The sequence below is a fragment of the Bos javanicus genome, chromosome 5, assembly GCF_032452875.1.
Source record: "Bos javanicus breed banteng chromosome 5, ARS-OSU_banteng_1.0, whole genome shotgun sequence".
NCBI classification, from domain to species: domain Eukaryota; kingdom Metazoa; phylum Chordata; class Mammalia; order Artiodactyla; family Bovidae; genus Bos; species Bos javanicus.
Genome location: NC_083872.1, coordinates 108075707 through 108095207, shown reverse-complemented (window position 1 = coordinate 108095207; position 19501 = coordinate 108075707). Strand labels below are relative to the sequence as shown.

Here is a 19501-nt window from a genome sequence, read left to right as displayed (position 1 = left end):
TCCTTTATTTCAGCCTATTAGTTATTCCTTCAGATTACTGCAATACTTCTTAACTGGGTTTTCAACTTTTATTAGTTTCCTAATATATCCATCCTCTATCCTGCAGTCAAAATAATCTTTTAAAAATTTAGGTCTGATATTATAACACCTACCAAGTGTGGGGTTTTCTTTTTTTCGCTGTACCGAGTGGCTTGTGGAATCTTAGTACCCAGTCCAGGGATCAACCTATGCTCTCAGTAGTGAAGACACAGCGCCCTAACCACTGGACCGCCAGCGGAGTCCCATGACACCTACCATGTCTTACAGTGGCTGCAATGGTTCCCCCAGCGCTCAAGCAGAGTCTCAACTTTCCTTTCCTCCCTTATCCCTTGTCTCTTCTTTTTCCTATTTCCAAACTGCAGACACACAAATTATAGATTTTTTTCACATGCAGTATTATCTTAGTCACTCCCTGTTTCACGTAATTTCCCTCACCTGTTCAAACTCAATCAGGCACAATTACTACATGCTTTGTTACATACTGACCCTAGGAAAACTGTTTTTATACCCTATGGTAACTGTCTGGTTTACTTGTTTACTGTTTACTACTCCTTCACTGAGTAGTAAGCTCTTGATAGACAGGTTTGTCTTTTACTTAGCAACAATATTCAATACCTAGGATCTAGTAAGAAGTCTGGAACATAACAGAGATTTAAATATTTGTTGGATGAAACCATGAGCTATTATGGGTTGAACAGTGTCACCCCCACAAAAAGATATGTTAAAATTCTAACCCTCAGTATCTCAGAATGTGATCTTATTTGGAAACAGGATCACCGCAGGTGCAATTAGTTAGAAGAGCCCAATCTGGAGTGGGCTGGACACAACGCAATCTGACCAGTGTCCTTATAAAAAGAGGAGACACAGAGAGATGAGGGGTGAACACCGTGTGATGCTTTCTACTGTTGTTCCCTTCTGCATGGTTTGACGTTACCCAGCTTCTTAGATATGGCCTAAGATCACCAGTCAGTTCTGACAGGACTTACGCTGGTCACACGACGGTAGATCTGTGCAGCGTTCTGACACTCTGAGTACGGGTATTCAGACGTGGCCATCTCGAGCATGCACATCCCAAAAGCATAAACATCAACGGATTCATCGTACTTCTCTTCATACATCTCAGGGGCCATGAACTCTGGGGTACCTTAAATTAAAAGAATGATTCAGACTCAATGTGAGGAGAAACTGCAGATGTACTTAAGGAGGCGGGGGGGGGGGGGGGGGCGGGGCAGCAGAGGGGCTCATCTGTGAGAGAGAAGTATGTAGAAGGGGTAAAGATGAAAGAAAGACAGGTAGGAAGTGGGGGGAGAGGAGAGAAATCACCTTAGTCTGCTCCATCAAATCTGTTACAGACCTCTCACAGCAATTCCTTTATAAAAAGAAGAGGACCATGCATCTGTTTATTTACTGTTTCAAGTGGATTACTGTTATACAATGTCAAAATAGAGCCTCACATAAAAGATAAACTGATATAACTCATACGAAAACAAATGGAAGAAAAAGGTAAGAGAACAGCAAAGAGTAAAGCAGAGAAAATGGCATCTATCTGTAAGACAGGATGATAGGTTAAAAAGATAAAAATACTTGTCTGCCCCCTACTGTATGAGAGCTGTAAAGTTAACATTTAGAGCTAGTCTCTTGCCAATAACAGTCTATTGATCAACTTCACTTTTAAGGCAGCTTTGCAGTGTAAAAAAAAAAAAAAACCTGACATTCAGTGCATTTTTAAAATAATACAGTGTAAACGTCTGTGAGGCCACTCACCCTCCCCGTAGTCTGCGAATCTACTGCAGGTGTAAGAAATGTGAGGGACACCCTACAGACACACACACACCATTCAGTCTGTATTTGTGTTCTCATACTGAATTAAGAGTGTGGAGTGTGTGATTCCACACACCAAGTTTCCAATGTTTCCAAAGAAATTAAGCCCAGATACCTCAAATTACAGAACATTTCTAAGAACAGGCTTGCACAATACAATTTAAACAAGAAAGAAGAAAAAACTCTTGGGCCAGAGATTAACATACCAAAGACAAAGAACTGTTTCCTTTATAGGCAACAGGGAAGGCAGAAGGGAAATTCAGCTTTAAATAACTCCCCAGAACACTATTTTTTTATCAGGATGTGCAAATTACTGGTATTCTGTGTTCTTTCTTACTAAAACATAGGATTCTAGCCCACTTAAAAATGAGTAGTTTTCTTGCTGTTGTCATTGTCACCTTTTGAGAGAATAGAGTTCATGAAGATTTCAAGCTTTCAAACTGTCGCACCCTCTTCAGAAGGGAAAGCTTATAAAACAATAGGCATTAAACTATATTTTCAGCTGCAATGTCCTGACACACAGCCTTGTCCTGTAAATCAATGACTGTCGAGGAGGGCAATTGGCCCCACAGGGGACATATTTGGCTGTCACGACTGGAGGGAGGTGGACAAATGGGCATGCTACCAGCATCCAGAGAGCAGAGACCAGGGGTGCTGTTAAGTCATCTTACAACGCACAAGACGGTCCTCACAACAAAGAACCATCCAAACCAAAGTGTAACTAGCACTGAGACAGAAAACTGTTTTAAGCAGATCTTTTGAAGAGCAGAAGAAAAAGTTGATAATGAACCATTATATTTTTACATTTTAAAAGTTTTAATAGGCAGATTTTTTGAATATAAATATATACAACAGACCTTTTCAGAAATTAAATTATATATAAATTCAGTTTCTTTCATGGGGAAAGTTAACATAGTTTATCTATTATATAAGTGTATGATACTAAGCATCAACAAAATGACCCAAGAAGGTGATAGTGCTATTACATAAGGTTTTGTCAACAAAGTTCACCTTACTTCTATTCATGTAACTTCACAAAACAATTGTCTTCAGGATGCTTCTAGAGGCATAAATGCAGAGAACTCCATATCACTTCCTGGGTTCAAGCTATGAATTTCTGAAGGTTTATTTCACATTATAAAAGCTCTGACAGAGTCAGGTTTCTAAATAAAGTGAATGTCAGAAAGCCAGTCAGACTTTCACAAGGTACCTGTGAAACATACCTATCACACTCTTGGCAAAAGAAGCCCGCTTCAGGGTGGCCAGACCTAGGTCTCCAATCTTGACTGAGCCTGTGGGGCCAGTGATAAAGATGTTGTCACACTTAAGATCCCGGTGAATAATAGGTGGAGTTCTAGTATGAAGAAACTGAAGTCCTTTAAGAATCTGACGGCACCAGCTTCTCAAAACTTTGATCTTCATCACCTTAAACCTTTTCAGGTACCTAGAGAAGGCAAGTTACACCAAACAGGTTATCGATGATATGCGTTTACTGCTTTGAAGAGTTCCATTAAATTCTAGCATATCTAAGATGAGAATATCAAATTTAGAATATTAAGATTCAGTAACCTAAGGTTAGCACTACTTTTAGCAAGGTTAAAGGGGATAGGATAACAAGTAGTTGGCAAGCAAATTCTGGTAACAAAGCACAAAAAACAAATTCCTTAAAATTAGATCACTGCCAAGATGACTGACAAGAGGTAGAGTTTGACTTCTGGTAAATGGTGGAGCAACCCTTACTGGATGCAGATATAAACTCCAGTGAATATACGTGCGCGAGCGAACACATACACACACCTGAAGATTCTATAGATCAATCAAAATCAGGCACAAATTGGAAGGGAGGACACATGAGAAAAAAGGGTAAGCACTAGTCTGTGCAGGTTGCTCAAACCTGGACACAACCCTGTAGGTTTTATTGGTTGAGGAATAAATACAAGGACAGAGTTCAAGATGACTGCAGCACCTAAAACAGTGTGTTCAATACAACTTTCTACAATAAAAGTCCGTCCAATACAATACCCACTAGACAATGAAAATATTTATATTTAAATGAATTAGATACATTAAACTTAAAAAGGTCATCTCCCAGCTGCACCAAATTTCAAGTGCTCAACAACTGCACATGGCAAGTGGCTACCATTTTGGATGGTGCAGATTACAGAACATTTCCATCACCACAGAAAGTTCTGTTGGACAACAGAGATCCTGAAAGGTGGCAGGGGTGGGGGAATCCAGAAAGGAGGTACAGAAGGGGCACTCCAAGTTCTGCATATTCACTCTGCCCAAATCTCTGGCTAACCTCTCAAATATATGTGTATGCAGCAGATTACAAGCAACCCAGCTAAAGCTAAAAGAACAGTTTTCTGACAAACTGAGGTCAGATGCTATTTCATCTGGACATAGAGAAAAAAATGAAGCACACAAATGGTAAATATAAAAGAATATACTTTCCTAGCATTATCTTTGTTACATGTGACTACCTAAAGGAAAATTTATAACACTGTGTTACAGGATCTATACAACAGACATACATAATATAAAGCTTATAGCATAAATTATAAGTACTAGAGATAAATGGGCCTATATTTGTGCAAGTTTTCTTTATTTTACATAAAATTGTACAGTATCAACCATAAGCATGCTGTGAAAAGTTAAAGATTTAAGTTTAAATAAAGATTTAAAGATTTAAACTGCTAAAAAAAAATACCTAAAATGTACACATACACACAAGGAAGATTAACTAAAAAGCTAATATAGAATCTAATATGAAATTTTAAAAACAAATTTAAAAATGAAATTCTGCTTCACTTGGGGGGTGGATAAGAGATAATTAAAGAAAACTTAGGATGAAAGTTGGTTTTATGGTTTAAAAATATATAAAGAGTTAATCCTGGAGAATGAGGAAAAGGTTGTCAAAGAAGAGTAAGGCATTTACTGAAATGAAGGAAGTGTTCTGTATGTTAACAGTTGTTTTTTTTTTAAAACAGTTTTGATCAAAACTCATCAAATGATAGAACTATGATTAATATTTTCACTGCTTATAAATGTCATTATAAGGAAAAATCAAGCATACAAATATTGGAACTTTGATGAAATGTGTATGTACTCAAGTGTTTACTGATGTCTGCAACTTAACCTGGAATGAAAAAAGAGGGGGATGACTAGATGAACATATTTGGTAAAGCAGACACAACAGAGGTTAACTAAATTAAAGAATCTAGAAGAGACTATGTATGTGTTCACTATATAATTCTTTCAACTTTTATGTATAATTGAAAAATTTTAGAATAAAATGTTGGGAAATGTCAATTATCTCTCCTTACAACTGGAAGAAAAAACAAAGAATACATATATATATACACATTTAAGCTTATATATGCATGAGAAACAATGAAAAATAAGAATTAAAATTATGACTTTTTAAGAGAAAAAATATTGGGGAAAAGATGAGGCTAGCTTGTATCTCTTTCACATCTACAAAATGATAAAATATAATAGATTGTCTATTAAACTTGTATCTTATAACCTTATTAAATCTGTTTAGAATCACTGGAATTTTCTATGTAAACAATTACATAATCTGCAAACAGGAGCAGTTTTATTTCTTCCTTTCCTATCTTTTTGTTTTTTCCTGGTTTCCCCATTCTTGTTCTGGGCAGGCCCCTTTAGAACAATACAGAACATAAGCAGTGAAAGCAGGCATCTGTGCTGTGTTCCTCACCTCCCAGGAAGTAGTGATGTATAAAGCTTTTTCACAGATGCTCTTAGCAGTCTGAGGAAGTTTCCTACCACCCCAAGTCTGCTAAGAGTTGTTAGTAAGGAATAGATGCTGATTTGTCAAATACTTTTTCCACATATACTGAAATGATCACACAGTTTTTATTCTGTTGCTGCTAAGTCACTTCAGTCGTGTCTGATTCTATGCGACCCCATAGACGGCAGCCCACCAGGCTCCCCTCTCCCTGGGATTCTCCAGGCAAGAACACTGGAGTGGGTTACCATTTCCTTCTCCAATGCATGAAAGTGAAAAGTAAAAGTGAAGTAGCTCAGTCGTGTCCGACTCTCCGTGACCCCATGGACTGCAGCCTACCAGGCTCCTCCATCCATGGGATTTTCCAGGCAAAGGTACTGGAGTGGGGTGTTAATGTGTTGAAAAACATTAATTCGTTCTGTTAAACCAACTTGGCAATCCTGGGACAAACCCTATTTGTCACCGACATACTGAAATTTCCATGGATAGCAAGGAGATCAAACCAGTCAATTCTAAAGTAAATCAATCCTGAATATTCATTGGAAGGACTGATGCTGAAGCTGAAGCTCCAATACTTTGGCTACCTGATGTGAAGAGACGTCTCACTGGAAAAGACCCTGATGCTGCGGAAGACTGAGGGCAAGACGAGAAGAGGGCAACAGAGGATGAGATGGTTGGATGGCACCACTGACTCAAAGGACATGAGTTTGAGCAAACTCTGGGAGACAGTGAAGGACAGGGAAGCCTGGCGTGCTGCAGTCCATGGGGTTGCAGAGTCTACTATGACTGAGCGACTGAACAACAACAGTGTGATGGCTAGAATCCAATTTGCTATTATTTTGTAAAGGAATTTGGTACCTATATTCACGGGGGACACTGCTCTATCAAGTTCTTTTGCTGTATCTTAGGATTTTGGTATTGGGGTTATGCTGGCTTCAAAAAAGGAACTGGACACTATTCTTCCACTCTGTTTTTTGAGAAAAGTCAACACACTTGGTCCCCCTCCACTAAAATAAAGTATGATAAATACATAGAACATAAAATGTACCACCTGAAGTTGTTGAAGTATTAGTCACTCAGTTGTATCCAACTCTGAGACCTCATGGATTATAGCCCACAAGGCTCCTCTGTCCATGGGATACTCCAGGCAAGAACACTAGAGTGGGTTGCCGTTCCCTTCTCCAGGGGATCTTCTCAATCCAGTGATTGAACCTGGGTCTCCCACATTTAGGGCATTCTTTACTGTCAGAGCCATGTTCATATTATTATGCACAATCATCACCACCATCCATCTCCAGAACTCATCTTGTGAAACTGAAACGCTATACCCTTTAAACAGTGACGCTCCACTTCCCCTCCCCCCTGAGGCCATGCAACTATCACCCAACTTTCTGTCTCTATGAATTAGCCTACTCTCAGTATCTCATGTAAATGGAATCATACAGTATTTGTCTTTCTGTGACTGGCTTCTATCAGGTAGCACAATGCCCTTAAAGTTCATTCCTGTTATAGCATATACCATAAATTTCCTTCTCTTTTAAAAAGGCTGAAAAATATTCCATTGTACATATACACCACACTTTGCTTATCCATTCTTCCACTGATGAACACGTGGATTGCTTCGACTTTGGGTCCATTGTGAATACTGCTGCTATGAACACGGGTGTACAAGTGTGTCTCTAAGACCCCGTTTTTAATTCTTCTGGGTATATACCAAGAAGTGGAATTGTTGAACCATATGCTAATTCTATTTTTTTATTTTATTGAATAAATTGTATAGTTGATAATGTGCTTTAATTTTTACTACACAGCAAAGTGACTCAGTTATACATATATATATTCCTTTTCATATTCTTTTCCATTTATTTTTTTATTGAGATGTAATTAACATATGTTGGTTTAAGGTATACAATATGATGATTCAAATATGTATATATTGTGAAATGATCGCCACAGTAAGTCTAGTTAAAATCCATCACAAAACTCCAACTTTTTTTTTTTTACTGTGATGAAAACTTTTAAGACCTACTCTCTTAGCAACTTTCAAATATACAGCACAGTATTATTAACCGTAGTTACCATGCTATACATCACATTCTTAAGACTTTTATTTACAACTGGAAGTTTGCACCTTTTGTCCACCCACCCATTTCATACTCGCATGCACTTGCCCCTGCCTCACCAATCTGTTCTCTGTTATCTATGAGTTTGGCTTTTTGGTATTGTTCATATGGTATTTGTCTTTCTCATTTCACTTAGCACAACCCCCTCAAGAGTCCATCGATGTTTTTTGGCAAGATTTTCTTCTTCATGGCTGAATAGTATTTTATTATAGATATACATACCATATTTTCTTTATCCATTTATCCATCAATAGACATGTAGGTTGCTTCCATGACTTAGCTAGTGTAAATAATGCTGCAATGAACATGGGGGTACATATTATCTTTTTAAGTCTGCGTTTCAGTTTCTTTGGTAAATACTCAGAAACTGAATTGTGGGGTCATATAGTAGTCCTGTTTTTAATTTTTTGAGGAGCCTCTGTACTGTTTTCCATAGTGGTTACACCAATTTAATCCCCACCAACAATGCACAACAGTTTTTTATTTTCTCCATAGCACTTGTTATCTATCATTTTGATAACAGCCATTCTTTTTTTAAAAAAAGATATTATTTATTTTTGGTTGCTGGGTCTTTGTTACTGCACGTGGGCTTTCTCTAGCTGTGGCGAGCAGGGGTTACTCTAGTTGCAGTATACATACAGGCTTCTCATTGCTGTAGCTTCTCTTTTGCAAAGCACAGGCTCTAGGGCATGCTGGCTTTACTAACTGCAGCTCGTGGGCTCAGTAGTTGCAGCGCATGGGCTCCAGAGTACTGGCTCATTAGTTGTGGCACACAGGGTCAGTCACCAACGGCAGGTGGGATTTTCCTGAACCAGTATTGAACCAGTATTCCTCACATTGCAAGGGAGATTCTTAACCACAGGATCCTCAGGGAAGCCCTGATAATAACCATCCTAACAGGTTACCTCATGTGGTTTAGATTTGTGTTTCCTTAATGACAGGACACTGAGCATCTTTTCATGCGTGTATTAGCTATGTCTGTATCTTCTTTGGAGAAATATCTATTCAAATTACTTGCCCATTTTTGAATTGAGTGTCAGCAGGAATGTAAAATGAGTCAGCCATTGTGGAAAACAGTTTGGTGGTTCCTCAGAAAGGTAAAGAATTACCATATGACTCAGCAATTCTACTCATAGGAACATAGATCTAAAAGAAATAAAACCAGGTACTCAAACACTTGTACACAAATGTTCAGAGCAGCATTATTCCCAATAGCCAAAAGGTAGAAACAGCCCAAATATCTATCAGCAAGTGAATGGATAAACAGATTGTGGTTTATCCACAAAACATTATTTAGTCATAAAAAGGAATAAAGCATAGATATATGCCACAACATGAACCTTGAAAAGATGGTAAGTGAAAGTAGCCAAGGACAGACACATATTTTATATTCCATTTATATGAAATATCTTGATCAGATAAACCCTTAGAGACAAAATAGTTGGTAGGGAGAATGGAGAGTTGTTTGATGGGTTTTAGTTTCGGAAGATGAAGAAGTCTTGAGATTTGTTTACATAGCAACATGAATGTATCTTAAAGTACTAAACTATATACACTTAAAAATGATGAAGACAGTAAATTTTATGTGTTTTTTACCACAGTAAAAAAAAAAAAAATTCCCATCCACAAATCCTAGAGATCAGCTAGTCCAACCATGCATTTTACACATGGAGAACTGAGGCCCAGGGAAGGGGCTCTCATTGCCCTAAATCCCAGCTGGCCAAAGTCAGAGCAGGGAGCAGACACCAACTACGGTCCAGAGCTCTTTCTACTTTACCTCTTGCTGCCTTTGCTATGAGGCTCAGAAACTGAAACAGATGAGGATGGGAAAAGAGAACGTTAAACTTAAAAGAAAAATGCCTAAAAACTTAATTGTGTGCAATTAAAGAAAAAATATATTGCGTGTGGGAGAAGGCAATGGCACCCCACTCCAGTGCTCTTGCCTGGAAAATCTCATGGACGGAGGAGCCTGGTAGGCTGCAGTCCATAGGGTCGCTAGAGTCGGACACGACTGAGCGACTTCACTTTGACTTATCACTTTCATGCATTGGAGAAGGAAATGGCAACCCACTCCAGTGTTCTTGCCTGGAGAATCCCAGGGATGGGGAGCCTGGTGGGCTGCCGTCTATGGGGTCGCACAGAGTTGGACACGACTGAAGCGACTTAGCAGCAGTAGCAGCATATTGCGTGTGAAAGGGGATGGGGTGTTCTTTTAAGGTGACAAAAATGTTTAGGAACTTGACAGATGTGGTTATAAAACACTGTAAATGTAATAAATACCAATGAATTGTACACCTTAAACAGGATAATTTTATGTTGTATGAATTTTATCAAAATTAAAAAAACTACTGTGTACTGACAGAATGACAACCCACTAAGTATTCAAACCAGAAAAAGAATCTCAAGAAGAAGATACACACAACTATTACCAATTTTCCTTAATTTCACAAATTTCCTTAATTCATTCAAATATTTATCGAGTCTCAGGTACAGTACCAGGGAGCACAGTCTAAGAAAAGAAAAAGACATGTGAATAAGAAGAATCCTGGACAACTTAGAATAAAGATGTTGCCATAAATATTAGAAAAGTTGGAAGGGAAATTAGAATTTGCAGGGAGAGATAATCTGTTGGCTTTTCACATGTCACTTTTACGCATCCACGGGCACAGGCACAGGGGTACATCCAGGAGACCCAGGACTATCCATACTTGACCTATCCGTATTCCTGGAAGAGGTGATTGATCTAACTGTTTTGGCTTCAATTTCTGATGCTCCTGTGGGAAACTGAATTATCTGTATAAATGTCACAATACAATTGGCATTCAATACAAAATTTGCAAGGACATAGCAAAAACTGCCCAATATGAAGTGATAAAATAAATCGGTAAAACTTGTCAATAAGCTTCAGCTTCATTTCAACCACTAGAGGGCTCCCTTGTCACTTGATTTCTGATCTCTCAGCCACTCAACTTTAGAAACGGCATTCACCGTGACTTAAAAGTAACTAGGCTTATTCTGTGGCAACGTCTCAGTTAATACTTACCAACACATAATTACCAGACCACTTTATACACCAGAGGACCTTGTGAGCAGGGAATGTGCTCCCATACTAACGTTTCCTCCTTAGGATGTTGGGCAACAAGAACTGATAAGGACTGAAATAAGAGATTCAAGTTCTCTTCTATTTCCTCGTCAGCTTTTCTAACAGTGATAAACTTACGTTTTAAGAGTTCCAGATGTCATCAGTTCAGTCACCAACACAATGCACTTCTTTCCCTTTACTGTGGATTCCCAGGAATCATAGAATCGAACAATATTGGGATGCTGAAGACCCTTTAACATTTCAGCCTCTTCTTTAAATCGCTGCCTCTCAGACTTTGTTAACTTTCGATCCTATAATCAAAAAGCAAAAGAAAATATGATTTAAGATTAGGAGTTTGGGACTAAAATAGGTATACACTACCATATTTAAAGCAGATAACCAAAGGACCTACTGTATAACACAGGGAACTCTGCTCAATATTCTGTAATAAACCAAAAAGGAAAAGAACTTGAAAATGGATACATGTATAACTGAATCACTTTGCTGTATATCTGAAACTTAAAAAAAAAAACAGAATATGGTTTAAAATAAAAAAAACACACCAAGCCACAGTCACACTTAGATGCTAAACATGTGCTATATTATAATGACCAACAATGTTAAAATAAAACATCCTAACACTGAAGTTGGGAGAAGGCAATGGCACCCCACTCCAGTACTGTTGCCTGGAAGATCCCATGTATGGAGGAGCCTGGTAGGCTGCAGTCCATGGGGTCGCTAAGAGTCGGACACGACTGAGCGACTTCACTTTCACTTTCCACTTTCATGCACTGGAGAAGGAAATGGCAACCCACTCCAGTGTTCTTGCCTGGAGAATGCCATGGACGGAGAAGCTTGGTGGGCTGCAGTCCATGGGGTCGCACAGAGTCGGACACGACTGAAGCGACTTGGCAGCAGCCGCAGCAACACTGAAGTTACTAATAATAACTTCATCAGCCTGTTACGGGGAGTATGAGAACAGGCTAAACTGTATTTAAGAAAACTCTCGATTATAAGGTCACGCTTGAGATTATTTTACTATCTTCACGGTTAATGTGTGCTTCAGATACACAGTTTTTAGGTACAGTTAATTTACCAATTCCAAGGTAAGTCACCTATTGACAGAGACATGCAATTTAATAATGAAATAAGATTGCATTTTGGAAGTAGTGAGATCTTAATTTCTCCCCTCTCCCCCACAAGGAAATTGAGGGATGACTGTGTATGCCTTCATTTCATAGGACTGTTATAAGAAGTAATCTACTAGGCATGTTTCTATCATATATTTAAAGTGCCTGGCACTTTACGGGTTAATTCACTTATCTGAGATAAATGGAGAAAAGCACTTAATCTGATGTTCTTCCTTTAACAAAGCACCATACACACAAACTCTGCATTGCCCTGTAAATTAAAGTTTAAACTGTCAACTACCAAAGCACGTAATACATATTTTAACAAACTATTCCAGGCATACAATAACATAATGTGTTTAAACACTAAAGACGTAATGTAAACTCTCCTGTGTAACTAGATAGCCTTTCCCATTGCTGCCCTTGAATAACTCTTGGTAAAGAATCCGCCTGCAATGCAGGAGATCCCAGTTTGATTCGTGGGTTGGGAAGATTCATTGGAAAAGCAATAGGCTACCCATTCCAGTATTCTTGGGCTTCTTTTGTGGCTCAGTTGGTAAAGAATCTGACTGCAATCTAGGAGACCTGGGTTCGATCCACCAGTACTAGTACCCACTTCCACTACTACTACTACTGTTACTATTACTACTACCCTGATTAGATATACCATTCCTATCTTAAAATACCACACTAGGCATTCTTTGAAATTACACTAGTCATTAGATCTTCTAGGAGAGCTTATAAATATATACATTAATAATGCATACTATATCACAAATTCAAAAGGTTTAATAACTATTTTAATACAATTTGTTTTCAATATACAGCCTTGACATACTCCTTTTCCTATTTGGAACCAGCCTGTTGTTCCATGTCCAGTTCTACCTATTGCTTCCTAACCTGCACACAGATTTCTCAAGAGTCAGGTTAGGTGGTCTGGTATTCCCATCTCTTTCAGAATTTTCCAGTTTGTTGTGATCCACACAGTCAAAGGCCTTGGCATAGTCAATAAAGCAGAAATAGGTGTTTTTCTGGAACTCTCTTGCTTTTCAATGATCCAACAGATGTTGGCAATTTGATCTCTGCTTCTTCTGCCTTTTCTAAAACCAGCTTGAACATCTGGAAGTTCATGGTTCACGTACCGTTGAAGCCTGGCTTGGAGAATTTTGAACATCACTTTGCTAGTGTGTGAGATGAGTGCAATTGTGTGGTAATTTGAGCATTCTTTGGCATTACTTTTCTTTGGGATTGGAATGAAAATTGACCTTTTCCAGTCCTGCGGCCACTGCGGAGTTTTCCAAATTTGCCGGCATATTGACTGCAGCACTTTCACAGCATCATCTTTTGGGATTTGAAATAACTCAACTGGAATTCCATCACCTCCACTAGCTTTGTTTGTAGTGATGCTTCCTAAGGCCCACTTGCCTTCACATTCCAGGATGTCTGGCTCTAGGTGAGTGATCACACCATGATTACCTGGGTCATGAAGATCCTTTTTGTATAGTTCTTCTGTATATTCTTGCCACCTCTTAATAGCTTCTGCTTCTGCTAGTTCCATCCCATTTCTGTCCTTTATTGAGCCCATCTTTGCATTTGGTATCTCTAATTTTCTTGAAGCGATCTCTAGTCTTTCCCGTTCTACTGTTTTCTTCTATTTCTTTGCAATGATCACTGAGGAAGGCTTTCTCATCTCTCGCTATTCTTTGGAACTCTGCATTCAAATGGGTATATCTTTCCTTTTAAACCATGCCTCTTAGTCAACAAGACTGGCAACTGTCCCAGAAAAACCTTAGTGTCAATTCACTATTCCTACTCTGGTTTCTAGTTTCTTCTTAGTTTTTAAACCTTGGAAATCATCCTGACATCCCCACAAGCTCAACTATGCATTTAAAAGGATAGGATTTTGTAGTTCTTCTCATTAAAATTTTCAAAGTATCTGGTATTATACAGTGGGAAGAATTTTCAGCTTGTTTCATTTTCCATTTACTGACAATAGTGTTTATTAATGTATGTTTTATTAAAAAACCATTGTTTACCATATATTCTTACACGTCCTCATTTCAGGAAACTATTCCAAAAAGAAAACCTAGATCACCTGTTAACTCTCATACATTACTGCTGAATTATGAAAACTTAAAGAAACTGTAACGTTAATCTACTCTCAGAACAATCAGAAGACTAATCACACATGAGCCAAATGAATTATAATATTCTACCTACCATTAAGTAATATTTAATTTTTATATTTTCATATATAGTCTACTACTTGTCTTGGTAAGTACTCTTATTTTCTGAGGCATACAACATTCATTTCAGTTTTAGCGATTATTGTCTCTCTTCATAAATGGTTAATTAGATTTTAAATACTTGAGTACCCTGTGTCAGGCAATAGGATAATACAAACGTAAGAGACAAGTTTCCTGCTAGTCTAGACCTTCCAATGTAAGAGGCAGAGGCATTAACTTAATAGATATTAAAAAGAGAAAACATTTTTATTTGTATTTATAAAAAGAGTACTTCGAGAGCAAGTACTGGATATAAGACCCAATTCTGTGTGCACAAGCTAGTGTTGTCCCCCACCATAGCAGGCTACCCTAAGCACTGAGATCATGGGCATGGAGCTCTAGTGTTAGAATACCCAAAATGCTTAAGACCGCAAGAGTCTGCAGAAAGTGCTAAAGGCAAACTTGGAAATGCAGGATATAGACTGGAGGCAAGGAGGCTCAGAACTTTAATAACGGTGAGCTACAAGATTTAAACTTATTCACTTAAATGTGTTTATTCAACCAGAGTTTAGAGCCTCTGGAAAGTGTATCACTTACAGTAGACCACTGCAGCTGAAACTTGGAATTTACATTGTACCGGATAAGGTAGTTTATAGTACTTAATAGTAAACAAAATGTTTTCTCTCAACTGGTATAGCCAGAAACTGTCACTAGAGGTTAACCAAGACTGTAGCATAATCACTCTACATTGTTACTTCAATTTTAATTTATAATCTACATAAAGATTGTTTCTATGCTATCCACAAGTGTTTTAACATATACAAGACTTGTAAACCTTTTCTCCAGAAAACTCAAACCAAAGTAATTTATTCATGTCTTTCTCTACTGCCTCCATCCTATTTCATTCAAGCTGTCACGATCTCCCTCTGGATTTCTGCAGTAAACCTACTAGCTGTTTCCACACATCTAATCTTATTACCCCTGTACAATGTGTATTCCACTCTGTCCAAATACAGTCAGAATATTTTAACATCAATTTAATCAATTCTATGGTATGCCCACTTCATTGATTCTTAGAAATGTCATTTTCCACATTTTTAACATCTCTGAAATTAGAGTGCATCATACAACTGGAATCTTAGACTCAGTGAAGTACTGTATGTCATAATCCTGTTTAAAACTCTCTACTAGCTTTCTGCAGCCTTTAGGATAAAGGTAGAAAACCCCCATGACCTACGAGGTCCTACACAATACAACCCTTGCCCACTCTCAGAGCCTTCTTTCTTGTCACTCTCATGCTTCCTTTCTCAAGCATGCCATGCCTCTTCCCATTCAGGTCCCTCACACATGCTTCCTTCTATACAGGATGCCCTCCCGTGGGCCTTTTATGCCCGGTTAACGTCCAGTCATTCACACAGGGACAGCACTGTTGACTGCCCCCTACTCTAGGTTATATCATCCCCTCCTGCCTATCTGTACAGTGACATGAACTATCTATATGCCTCTTTCAGAGCTCTTAGTCACAAGTAATATTATAGTGAGGCTTATTCTAAAAGCGGTGACAAAATGCCTTTTCAGGGTTCTATCTTTAGCATCTGACAACCTAGCATTGTTCAGCTGCCATGTGTTAAATGAATTCATGAATGTGCTTTCCAAAAACTAAAGTGTGTGTACATTCTTCACAAGTAGTTAGCACTTCCTCAGGAATAAAATAAATTCTTACGACTTAAAAGAATGGTAAGGATTAAATTTGGGCCTCTGAGACTCAGTAACTTAACACAACTCAAACACTACGACCAATCTGCAAAGGTCAAGGCTGCCACCATTTTGATTTTTAAAAGGATTTGTTAAAAGCCATTGTAAAAAGTCTGCCAACTACTCATTTATAGGAAAATATAAAGGGGGGGGGGTGCGCTAGTAATGAAACAGGGACTTCTTCCTCAACAAAAATCTACAACCAATTTTCTTCTACAGAATAAATACACTGAATGCAACTTTTATCTAATTTTGCCTCAAAGTCATCTATACTGTAAATGGAGACTATTTTATGTGTCTATTATAGATTTTTATCCTCCCTGAAAGCTATTGATGACTTATTTTAAGGGAACCTTCTTTAACATTAGAAATATGAGTACAGGACTTCCTGGTGGTCTAGAGGTTAACTTGGAATGCAGGGGACATTGGTTTGCTTCCTGGTTCAGGAAGATTTCTACATCCCGAGAAGCAACTAAGCCCATAAGCCACAATTACTGAGAGCACCTGCAGCAACTACTGAGCCAGCACCTGATAACTACTAAAGCCCTCAGGCCCTAGAGCCTGTGCTCTGCAACAAGAGAAGCCACCACAATGAGAAGCCCACACACCATCAAGTAGCCCCACTTGCTGCAACTAGAGAAAAGCTCATGTGCAGCAATGTAACACTCACCACACCCCCAAAATTAATATAGATTAAATTAAAAAAAAAACTATGAATACATATTACCGACTAAGTAGGGAAAAAGTCCAACCAAGTAATTTGGTGTTTCTTTCAATAATCTGTTAACTTGTTCTATCTATAAGACTTCTTAATCTAGGACAATTTCACATCTCAGAGAACTACACTATTTTAGCATCCACAAGAATTTGTGAAACAATGTAAAAGAGATGAAAACTAACAGAAGCACACAGACCATAAGCACACCTGGGGCTTCTTAATTAATATTTGTCAAGTGTTTGCTATTTGCACCAACTGGTTGTTTTACTTCTGTTCCCATTCTCAGAAAACCCATGAGATACAGAAATTTAGAGTCTCCCTCAAATTCACAATGAGAAGCAGAAGCACAAATTAAATGAAGATTTGATTCATAGCTCATGTTCCATTCACTAAACTAGACAAACATATCTTAATTTTTATATAGCTCCTAGAACATTTTTCTTCTCAGAAGAGCCATGTTGATATTTGTTATTAACTAGGGATCACTGAAAAGAACTAGGCACTTTACTAAACTATAAACTACAGTTGAAGGTAAAATAAGAGGAGTATATATTGTTTAAATACTATCATTTGTCAAATATAACAAAAAAGAAGTAAACTCACAGATACAGAGAACACACTTGTGGTTACCACCGGGGGAGGGGGCCAGTATGGCGTTGGGGGGGGTGGGAAGTACAAACTGCTGCGTATATGACAGGCTATACAGATGTGCTGTACAACACAGGAAATACAGCCAATATTTTGTAATAACTGTAAATGGACTGTAACCTTTAAAAGTTATATAAAAAAGAGAGACTTGGACACTTAAAAAAAACATTGCTAAGTGACAAATTATCATGAAGTCAATGGTAAAATTTATTTTTTATTTTATTTTTTGGCCACACCATGCAGCATGTGAGATCTTAGTTTCCTGAGCAGGGACTGAACTCAAGGCCCCTGCATTAGGAGCAGAGTCTTAACCACTAGGGAAGTCCCTATTTCTAACTCTAAGTATCAAAGAAAATTTCGAGCAGATTAACACAGCTGTTGCTTTTTGGCATCTTTTTCTCCAACACTATCAAACTGGGTATTTCTGGGGGCTTGCTACACTATCCCTACTGCAACACTCATTACCTTCGGTGTAAATGAGAGCTGATGCAGCTAACCCACTCTATTCGTTTCATTCATTTCTTTCCACCTACATAAAATTGTTTTGACAGGCTAAATGAACAAAACCAAGGATCACTGTCACATGGCCTCCCATAACATGCACAGTTCCAGGCAGCTGGGGGTGGAGGTGGGGAGCCTAACAACAAGTGAAACAACCGTTCATCTCAGTGCCGTCCAAATAACAGTGCTCGGGAGATTATTTGCTGATGCAATTTCTTCTTGGGTGAGAAATGCAATGTAGAATGACCTACAGCAATTTGACTCTCCAGTTCCTTGCTCTGTATATTTTAAACATCCTCTGGAAGCATTTTCTCATTCCCTAAATTTCAGTATTCTCTAAAACAGCAATCCTATGCCTTCCTATTGATTATTTTATCAGCCCCAGAAACAAACCTTCCAAACAAATTGCTTAACTGAAACAGTGAGCTTGATTTTCATAAAATCAAATCAGAAATATTTCCTTTATTAGTTAATTAACATCTGTACCCCCAGAAAATTTGACACTTGAGACTTATTAACATTTAAACTTCTATGCATTTTATTTTTAGCAATATTCAAAATTTTACTACTAAAATAAGAACACATATGATAAGTCTACCCATCAAAATATGGGTGGAGAGCAGTGTCTGGAGCTCCTTGATTAGAGTATGTGAGGTCAATGCTGGAGTCCTCCCTGTTTATCACTGTCTGCACCACACTGACTTCACACAGCCCTGAGCACCTACTCCATCTTTTACAGTGATACGAATTGCTGGGTGTTGGAATATGGAAATAAAAACTTGTCTTCAGGCATAGAGAACAGCAGTTTGAACCACTGTTTGGGCCCATGCAGCATGGGTTCCAGTAAATATTTACCAAAAATTTAAATTATTATTCTGTATTTTGAAAGAAAGTTATCACATAAAGTTATCACGTAAATGACTAAGTCCAGATTCCTCTTTTACACAGGCCTTCATGGTCTAAAATAACAATTCAAAGATAGTATTTGAATTGAAATACTTAACAAAGAAAAGTATTTTGTACTCTTAAAGTCTTCTATCTACTAAATACTTTGCTTTTTAACTACAGGTAACATCTTCTTCTTCTTCTTGAAAATCCCCAAATAATCAGGCTTGAAGGCTTGAGGAAAGGTGGGGAAAATAACTAATAGAAGCAAAATAATGATGCTCATGCAAAAACTCTTAACTGTTAACAACAACAACAAAGATTAATAGGGCTTTTAAGGTGTTGGGAAATACCCTGTGAAAATTAAACCTGAGTTTTACATGGCCAAATCTACAGAGTAAAGCCATGGTGGCTCAGTGGTAAAGAACCTGCCTGCAGGAGACACGGGTTTGATCCCTGGGTCGGGAAGATCCCCTGGAGGAGGAAATGACAACCTACTCCAGTATTCTTGTCTACTAAATCTCATGGCCAGAGGAGCCTGGCTGACTATAGTCCATGGAGTCGCAAGAGTCGGACATGACTGAGCGACTAAACAACAAATTCCTTCTACAAATTTCATTATGACCTTCCAATATGATACCCTTAGGAACAGGGTCTATCCTGTAGAGAAGAGAGTCTATTTGAATTTTCCTCAATAGGTCAAGTCATCAAAAGAAGAGCAAAAAAGAACCTAGCTGTTCTAACTCCTCCTCCACTGCTCCCTTCTCCCTCTGGCTCATCTTTATTCGCATTTTATTTTCTTACAAAACGTTCTCTGTTT

At 38.2% G+C, this 19501-nt stretch overlaps 1 protein-coding gene across 36 annotated transcripts in view; it reads right to left on the bottom strand.

Moving 5' to 3' along the window:
- WNK1 (WNK lysine deficient protein kinase 1) overlaps positions 1-19501 on the bottom strand; it is a 130452-nt gene that overhangs the window by 63575 nt on the left and 47376 nt on the right. For all 36 annotated transcript variants that reach the window (XR_009736669.1, XM_061418296.1, XM_061418289.1 and 33 more), the window contains exons 2-4: positions 10958-11130; positions 3084-3304; positions 1026-1183 (exon numbers count right to left, since the gene is read on the bottom strand). Coding sequence is in view for 35 of the 36 variants with exons in the window: in XM_061418296.1 (XP_061274280.1) it covers positions 1026-1183; positions 3084-3304; positions 10958-11130 (552 nt within the window). In the remaining variant the exon portion in view is untranslated. The remainder of the gene's footprint in view (positions 1-1025; positions 1184-3083; positions 3305-10957; positions 11131-19501) is intronic.